Source organism: Ammospiza nelsoni, chromosome 7 (genome assembly GCF_027579445.1).
Source record: "Ammospiza nelsoni isolate bAmmNel1 chromosome 7, bAmmNel1.pri, whole genome shotgun sequence".
NCBI classification, from domain to species: Eukaryota; Metazoa; Chordata; class Aves; order Passeriformes; family Passerellidae; genus Ammospiza; species Ammospiza nelsoni.
In genome coordinates, this window is record NC_080639.1 from 39,441,682 (window position 1) to 39,450,619 (window position 8,938).

At 51.9% G+C, this 8,938-nt stretch overlaps 1 protein-coding gene across 2 annotated transcripts in view; it reads left to right on the forward strand.

Annotated features, from left to right (window-relative positions):
* GPD2 (glycerol-3-phosphate dehydrogenase 2) overlaps nt 1-6,661 on the forward strand; it is a 47,947-nt gene extending 41,286 nt beyond the window's left edge. For both annotated transcript variants that reach the window (XM_059476141.1, XM_059476142.1), the window contains one exon: nt 3,627-6,661. In XM_059476141.1, coding sequence (XP_059332124.1) covers nt 3,627-3,749 — 123 coding nt within the window. In that variant the 3' untranslated portion in view covers nt 3,750-6,661. The remainder of the gene's footprint in view (nt 1-3,626) is intronic.
* Nucleotides 6,662-8,938: the final 2,277 nt, after the last annotated feature.

The following is an 8,938-nucleotide window of genomic DNA, read 5'->3' on the forward strand; positions in this document are numbered from 1 at the left end:
CCCAGTCCAGACCTGAATTTGGCATTTTAAGCCCAGAAATGCTGTTTAAATGTATTTAAAAAGATACAGGTGTCCATTGGAAGGTGCTTGGCACAGGTGTGCACACTGACATTATCCACAGCTGTTAACAGTTGTTATAAAAATGAGTAAACTAAGAAACTGAATAATAAATAAATAACCTAATAGTTATAGTCATAACTATTAATATATATGTAATAATAATAAACTAAATAACTAAATAATAAACTGAATATTATAAAGAATGAGCTTGTAGTTAGAGCCCATCCCAGGCCCTATAACCCATTTTAATTCCTGGATTGGCTAAATTGTCCCAGTTTCTCTGAAAAAAATGACATGCATCTGCTTTTTGGGGGGCTTTCAAGCAAACCCAAGGGTGCTCCCTTTGTATATGCAGTTTGTCAGCTGGGCTGGTGTTTGAGGAGTCTTTTTTGGGGTGGTATTTCAGAGCCTGCCGTGTCTCCCCTGCCTGGTGGCAATGATGAATGCCAAACAGGAGAGAAATTAATGCTGGGGATTTTGGTCAATGTCAGCCCTTTCTTCACTGTGTCAAGTTAAACAAACAAGATCAAGGCAAAGGAAATGGTAATTGTCTCTCTGGAGATGAGCTGGGGATAAGAGCAGCATTGTTGAATCTAAATGCAGAAAATTTTCACAGGTTGTGTCCAGCATTAGCAAAAAGGAGTATTTATTTGCCTAAAATGCAGCAATTGAGCTGAGGGGCTGTAGTGAACTGGGGGGAAGGGGAAAAGCCAAACCAAACAAGCCGGGGGGAAGGAGAACCAATGGCTTTGGGATTTATGCTGACCTGTTCAAATGGGAGAGAGCAGCCCAGCTGGGTTCTGGCTGCTGGAAAGGGACACCCTGGTACCTCCACTGGGGCAGCCCAGCCCTTTCTGCAGGGCTGAGCTAGGGTTGGGTACACTGGCTGGGGCGCTGAAACAACCAGTAATTGTTGTTCTGTGGGGTTTGGGGGTGTTCTGGGGTGTTTTTGCTGGGCTGACCAGGCTCACCAGGGATTGCCAGCCCTACATCATCCCATAGAATGCAAAGGCCAGGCAGTGCTTAGGAGTATTTCAGGGTTGTTTGTGCAAACCTGTGTCACTCTGTGGCTCCTGCAATCTCCCAGAGCAGCAGTGATGGGGATGCGTTGTTCAGGCTGCCCTGGAGCAGAGGCTGGACAGAGTCCCAGAATAAAGCAGGGATTCACTCACAGCATCTCCTCCATGGATCCGCCTTGGGCAGCACCAGAGCCCAGCCAGGGCTGCACCCAAGATGAACCAAAACGGCCCCAAAATGCACGAGCGCTGCCGGGGTCTGTCCCTGGGATCAGCTCTGCTCCATTTGCACCTTGCAGTTCATTGTCCCATTGCAGCTTTAGCCCCTGCAGTCCCACCCTGCTTGTTTTTCTCTCTCCAGCCCATGGGGTTTGTGCTCCTGGGCTGAGATTTGGCTCATTTGTCCTTGGTGCCCAGCTGGAGCAGGAATTGTTTTGTCTCCCTGCTCTGTGCACAGAGCTCAGCAACGCTGAATGTGAAGCTCAGAGCTGCACACTAAAGCAGCACAGAGCCTGAAACATAGAAAAGCCAAACCTGAGGCATCAATGGCACTGCAGGGCTGAGCCCTCTCCTGTGCCTTGCACTGCTCCAGGGAAGCACTCAGTGCTAAGCACGAGGGTGCCACTGAAATGAACTGGGGTTGCCATGGAAGGAGCAAAATACATTAAATGTTTGTTTAATTTTTTAATGGATCTGTTAAGTCAGTGCCCAATACTTGAGTGTTTGCTTTCTGAAAACTTTCAAGTAATTGCGTTTGAGCGCAGAACTTGTGCAAGCCCTGGGCAAATATTTGTGGAGGTTTGTGTTGGAAAATAGAGCAGGTTGTGCCTGGGGGCTGCTGGCCTGCAGGTGGGAGCAGAGCAGGGCCGGCCTGGGCCTCAGAGGGCTGGCAGAGAGGGGCCCTGGCAGCCCCTGCTGCTCGGTGCCCATGGAGTGATGGGGCCCACAGGAGGGACAGGGAGCCTTGGAACTGCTGGTAAAGGCAACCAGCCCATGTTCCATCAGGAGGAATCATGGAATGCCAGGTGGTTTGAGTGGGAAGGGTCCTTAAAGCCCATCCCATTCCTCTACAGCACAGTGCCCCAGGCTCTGGCAGGCTGGTGGCCCAGGAGGGTGACTGACTGGGCAGGAGGCAGTGCCTCTGCTGCTGGGAGATCCCTGTCTGTGCACAGGTCAGCTGCAGGTGTAATGAGCAGCTTTTCCCATGGGGGGAAGGAATCTGAGGGATTCCTGCGGTCGGTGGGAGTAAGAAATTGCATTTGGCAAGTGCCAATTGCTTCCCCAGTGCTCTGCAGAGCTGGCTGCAGGTAATTTCAGCTCTAATGCTGCCTTTATCCATGGGATAAAAAAGAATTAACTAAAATCTTAGCGCTATTGTGCTTGCACTGGGAGAGAGCAGAGTCCAGCTTCCAGGACTTAGAGGCAAATTAGTTTTAAAAGTCTATAAAGGAATTTGGATTTGAAAGAATTGTGGGAGTCAAGTACAGTGTCTCTCCAGAGAGAGGCATGTGGGTGGAAAGGGCAGGTCTGGGATCAGTGATGGATCAGGAATCACGAAATCCCTGCATGATGTGGGCTGGGAGGGACCCTAAAGCTCATCTTCAAGCCAGGGCCAGGGACACCTTCCACTAGGTCAGGTTGTTCCAACTGGCCTGGGGCACTTCAGGGATCCAGGGGCAGCCACAGCTTCTCTGGGCACCCTGTGCCAAGGCCTGCCCATCCTCATGGGGAACAATTTCTTCCTAAGTGCAAAAAAATCCTGAATTGTCTGTGAGCTGCACCCTTCAGATATTACAAATAACCAGAGAAAGCCTTTGCAGCTGCTGAGCTTTCCCACATTGTGAAATGTCATGGAGGAACCCCAGTGATGATGGTTGTCTGCCCTGCTTCCAAGCAGATCCTGTTTGGTACTTGCCCTCCTCTTGCCACACGGGCCTGTCCAAGGCAGTCCCTGATACCCCCGAGGGTGTGGGTGAGCCTGGGCCAGGCTCTGGGGCACGGTTGGTTGGGGTTTGCAGGTTGGGGATGCAGGTGTGTGTGCGTGTTGGCTGCGGTGGTGTGAGTGAGCCTGGTGCCGGGTTTTGGGGCCGCAGCTGGTTGGGGATGCAGGTTGGGGATGCAGGTTGGGGATGCAGGTTGTGTGTGTGTGTGTGTGTGTGTGTGTGTGTGTGTGTGTGTGCGTGTGCGTGTGCGTGTTGGCTGCGGTGGTGTGAGTGAGCCTGGTGCCAGGTTTTGGGGATGCAGGTTGTGTGTGTGTGTGTGTGTGTGTGTGCGTGTGCGTGTGCGTGTGTGTGTGTGCGTGTGCGTGTGTGTGTTGGCTGCGGTGGTGTGAGTGAGCCTGGTGCCAGGTTTTGGGGATGCAGGTTGTGTGTGTGTGTGTGTGTGTGTGTGTGCGTGTGCGTGTGCGTGTTGGCTGCGGTGGTGTGAGTGAGCTTGGTGCCAGGTTTTGGGGCCGCAGCTGGTTGGGGATGCAGGCTGGGGATGCAGGTTGTGTGTGTGTGTGTTGGCTGCAGTGGCAGCCCCTCAGTGACACCGTCCCCGTGTCCCCAGCTGATGAGTGCCATCCAGAAGGGCCGAGTGTCGGGCAGCAGGCTGGCTGTGCTGATGAAGAGTGCCGAGGAGAACCTGCGGCGCCAGGCCATCCCCGTGGACCGCAGCGGAGGCGGGCTCTGAGCTCTGAGCTCTGGGCGGGGCTCCTGGCCCCGGGGCAGCTCTCCCAAGTGACTCTGGTGCGTTTGTCCTCCTCATTCACGGTCTCCTCGCTGCCCCGGGACGTGCCTGGCTGGGCTGTGCCGGCAGGAGCTCGGCAGTGCAGGCTGCAGGGCTTGGGGGCACACTCAGCACGTCCCTGGCCATTCACCTTTGTGCCGTGCTCAGGGTGAATCCTGCCCCGGCCATTCACCTTTGCAGCATCCTTTCCTTCAGAGCACCCTGTGCTCAGGGTGAATCCTGCCCCAGCCATTCACCTGTGCAGCATCCTCACCTTCAGGGCACCCTGTGCTCAGGGTGATTCCTGCCCCAGCCATTAACGTTTGCAGCATCCTTTCCTTCAGAGCACCCTGTGCTCAGGGTGAATCCTGCCCCGGCCATTAACGTTTGCAGCATCCTCACCTTCAGAGCACGCCGTGCTCAGGGTGAATTCTGCCCCAGCCATTAACGTTTGCAGCATCCTCACCTTCAGAGCACGCCGTGCTCAGGGTGAATCCTGCCCCAGCCATTAACATTTGCACCCCAGGTGAATCCTGGGTGAATCCAGGCAGGTGAGTCCTGCCCTTAAATGCTCTGAGTTCTGCAAACACAAAATCTCTGAGCTGCTTCTGCCTCTTCACCAAGGAGCAAGAGAGGGGAAGCTGTGTTCTGGAGGGCAGACACCATTCCAAAGGAGCAAACCCAGCACTCCTGGGGGTGCTGGAGACCTGTCCTGAGCCTGCTGTGGGTGGTGGGTTTGCCCTGTTGTTCCAGTGGCCACTCAGAAATTGCAGCTGGAAAACAGGACACCTGGATTAATCACCCGAGGTAATAATGTAGCTGAGAGCTGGGCACAGCTTCCCTTCTCCACTGTTAACACAAATAAACTGCCTCTAATAAATGGCATTGTCTGCAGCTGGTGCTTTGTGCAGTGAAATAAAGGCAAAAAGTGTTTTATTCTAAAAAGAGCTTCAAGTTTGGGGCAAACCCTGATGCTCTGTAGAATGGGGCAGGTTTTGGTAGCACAACATTCTTAAATGTTAATTTTAAAATGCTCAAATGCGGTGAAAAAAACAAAGTGTGTGTTTTGCATCCTACTAACTTTTCTAGAAAAAAAAGAGGCTGTTTTTCAGCAGGCTAAATGAAAAACCAAAGCTTGGAGCCCTCACTGGAGCTGTTTCCAGCACTGCTGTACCTGCCTGTTGTCCTCCTGCTGCTGGGCTGGGCTGAGATCAGCTGGGACATTGCTGCTGATGTAGAACAAGGCAGGGAAACCTGCTTTGCTGCTGGATTTGGCATCTGCTGTATTCCCTGAGTAGAGCAATTTCCACCTCAAACCAAGCTTCACTTCCCAGGGGTCAGAATTTCTGCTGGAGTAAAATTTGATGTATTTAACTGGTATCACCATGTCCACTGATGGAAAATAGCATCCATCAGGGATGCCCAACAGGGCAGGAGTGAACAGCAAGGATTCCTTGGATATTTTAACAGGGAAAGTGGCTTCAGACACAAATGGAGGTGCTGGGGACTGGTGGGATGTAGCACAGTGAGTGCAGATGCTGTCTCTGGCTGCAGAAGCAGAGCCCTTAAAAAAAAAATAAAACATTTGGGTGTTGAAAAACAGTAGATACAAAAAAGGGGTAAGACTGACCTAAAATGAGTTCGTAAAATGGTTCAGATGGTTTTTGCATGTTCAGTTTGTTTTTTGATGCAGATGTTGTTCAGGTTCTGGCTTTGTGCTTGGAGCAGGGGCTGAGGAAGGGGGAGTTGGCACATCTGGCACCACAAGGACCTTTCAGTGAACAAAGGGGTTTGTTCCTGTGGCCCTGTAGGCTTTTCCTTTTGAGCTGTGTTCCAGAACGTTCAGGTGAAGGATAGGATGTGTGTGTCCCAAACGCACAGTGGCAGATCTCACATGTCCTGCAGGATGGAGGGAATTGAATGTACCACACACAGGCATTCTGGCTCAGTGGGCAAGGGAAGGGCTTCAGGATTCTGCTCTTAACAAAAGTGTAAGGGGAAATAAAGTAAAAGTCATGAGATCTTTTCCAGGCCACGGGAAGAAAAAACTATTTCCAATGTTGAACAGGTTTTTTGTAAAGAAAAAATATTTTCACTATAGAACAGCTTTTGTACAGTTTAAAGAGAAATTCTCCACTCCTCTCTAACTGGCATTGTTAAAATAATAGCCTGAACTTCCCTGGAAAGCAGGATTTCTGTGTTGCACCCAAAGTATGCTCTTTGCTCTCCTGTTTCGCTGTCTTGCATCTGGACTGTGGCTGTGGGTTCCCCTGGCTGTGTGTGTCCCTGGACATTGGTGGCCCTGTGTCTGGGGCACTTGTGTCACCTCCTGCTCCCCTGCACGGGCCTGCAGAGGCAGGGGTACCTGCCTGTGTCCCCAGCAGTCCCTGCCAGCTCTCAGTGTTCGTGTCCCCTCGTTGTGCCTGCAGGAATTGGCTTTGCTCTCTGGGCCCTGTGATGTGCATGCGCTGTGGAACAGTTGTGAGGTGTCACTGCCTTGCCGTGCTGGGAAAGCAGCAGTGGGGCTGTGTGTGTGAAGGGAGGATTCCTGGGGTTTCTGTGGGTATTTTGTATTGTAAATAACCTGTGGGGAGGGGGATCCCTGCAGTGTTTGGGTGTATAAATACGTGTACAGACACACTACAGGTTTCCACGTGGCACTAAGGTTTGTTGTCAGGTTCCTGTTGCAGCCTGGGCTGTTCAATGCTGTGTTTGAAGCTGGGTTGTCATTTTTATAACTGTCTTGGTGTTTTCCTGCCATTATTTATTACCTTTGGTATCTGGAATGAGCCGCATGCGTTTATTGAGCAATAAGAGGATGTATTTAATGTGCCTTGTTTTTAACTGAGTAAGGACTGAAAGCATGAATCAATAAAAGTGGCTAAAAAACTTCCTTTTGCTGGCAGTTTGTGTGGCAGTGCAAAAGTCCCTCGGAGTTGTCCTGGGGAAGTTTCTGTGGGAGGGAGGAGGTGGAGATGGGTGGGTTTGGGGACAGGACCCGGGTTTCCCATGCTGTCCCCTCTTATCTCAGCACTGAGTGCTCTGCAGTGTGGCATTGAGGAGAGGGGGCAGCCTTGGCCCTGCAGGAGGTGGCAGTGGCAGGTGAGGAGTCCTGCCCTGCCCTTGGGGCTGCAGTGGCACCAGCCATTGGCTTTGGCCAGTCCAGTATATGCATTTATCTCCTGGATTTTGGCTGCCAGCCTGGAGCAGCCCCCGACACGGGTGAGTTTGATCCTGGCCCAGATCAGCACCAGGGAACAGGGGAGGTCTCCCAGCCCCTGTGGGTCGTGTTCTGTGTCAGGTGAGCCCGGGCTGCCACGTGCCAGGGGTGCTCCAGCAGAGCAGATCCACTTTCCCAGCCAGGGAATCAGCAGCGCCCTTGGCAGTGGGAGCACAAACTTCATCATCTCCAGGTTATTCCGTGGGTTAATGCACACTTGTAGCAGGGATATGGCACAGCTGCCACGGAGCTGTGCTGGTGCACAAGCAGCTCCCTCCACCTGGGAATGAACCAGACTGGAGGGGAACCACATAGATTATGGATTTCCCCCTAATCCACAGCGTGTAAGTGGTAAGGAAAAGAATGTTTGCTGTGACCAGCTTTATCCCAAATATTTTGCAGCACCAGGATTGCCTTGTGTCGAGCTCCTGCCTTTGCTGCTGGAAGGCATGGGAATTTGGGGTCGGTCCCTTCCTGTGGTGTCTCTCCAGAATGGTCACAAATTCGGATTTATGGTCCCTGGTGTGGCTGCTGCAGCCTGGACAGAAATGTGATGGGGAATACCAAAGCAGCATTAATATCTGGGTGTTCCCGTGTCAGCTGGGAGCTGATGGCAGCTGTTGGGGACAAGGCCACCCCTGGGGCTGTGCTGCTGGGACGTGCTCTGCTTCAGGGCAGGAGTGCCTGTCCCGCTGTCCCTGCATGGCCCAGGTGAGCTGTGTGCAGGGCTGGGTCACACAGTGCCCAGGTGCTTTGTGCTCCCCATGCAGGTGGGATGTGCTGCAGTCACACACCCGTCACTGCCCAGGTGAGCTGTGTGCAGGGCTGGGTGACACACCCGTCACTGCCCAGGTGAGCTGTGCTCCCCATGCAGGTGGGATATGCTGGGATCACACACCCCACTGTGCCCAGGTGAGCTGTGCTCCCCATGCAGGTGGGATATGCTGGGATCACACACCCCACTGTCCCCAGGTGAGCTGTGCTCCCCATGCAGGTGGGATATGCTGGGATCACACACCCCACTGTCCCCAGGTGAGCTGTGCATCACCTGCAGGGACGCCCCCTCCCTGCCCCAGGGATTTTGTTTGCCAGCCTCGGCTCTGCCTCCCCGCTCTCCTCCCCTCTCCGGCGGCTGCAGCTGGAATTAAAGGATCTGTAAAACCGGCAGGGTCCCCATGCGAGCTCCCTGTCCCCCCCAGAACAATCCCAGGGCTATGCTGCCCTCCGTTTGCTCTCCCGAATTGCTGCTCCGTTTATTTTGCACAGATTCATTTATTATTTTTGCATCTCTCCAATTAACTGATTTGCAATTCATTCCTATGCAAGCGGAGCTGTTCCTGTCCAAGTCGAGGAGCTGTAAATCTTGGATCTATTGAGCTGACAGGGGAATATATTTCATTTTTCCCCATGAATCATTTGCCATCCTTATTGCAGAAAAATGGCAAAATTATGGTGTACTGTGTTTTCATAAATTACTGCTTTTCTCTCCCCCCCCCCGCGCTCCTCTAATTTGTAATTTCCTGGGAGGAAGAGGAGTGTGGGAGCCCACAGCAGCCAGGTGAATAGGGCTTGTTTCTCCCCGAATTGTCTGAAAAACTCTCTCATCTCTTTTACGTTGTGTGTGGAACAAATAATAAAGCTTTCATATGAATTTAAAAACTGATTCTTGCTACTGAAGTTCTTTTGGCTTGGTGTTAAGAGATTCTCCAGTTAAACTGTTGTAGGAAGGAGGGAGCAGTAAGCAGGGATACTTTACTGGGATTTGTGCCCCCCTTCATTTAGATTTCTGCTGCCTTACATCAAAATCTTGTGAACTGCAGAAAGGTCAGGATTTTTCTGGTTTAGGAGTGTAAAAAAATTCCTCATTTAGAACACTATAGCTGTCAGAACAACACTTAAAAACTTGCCCATAATATTTATTTTGAAATCCCAG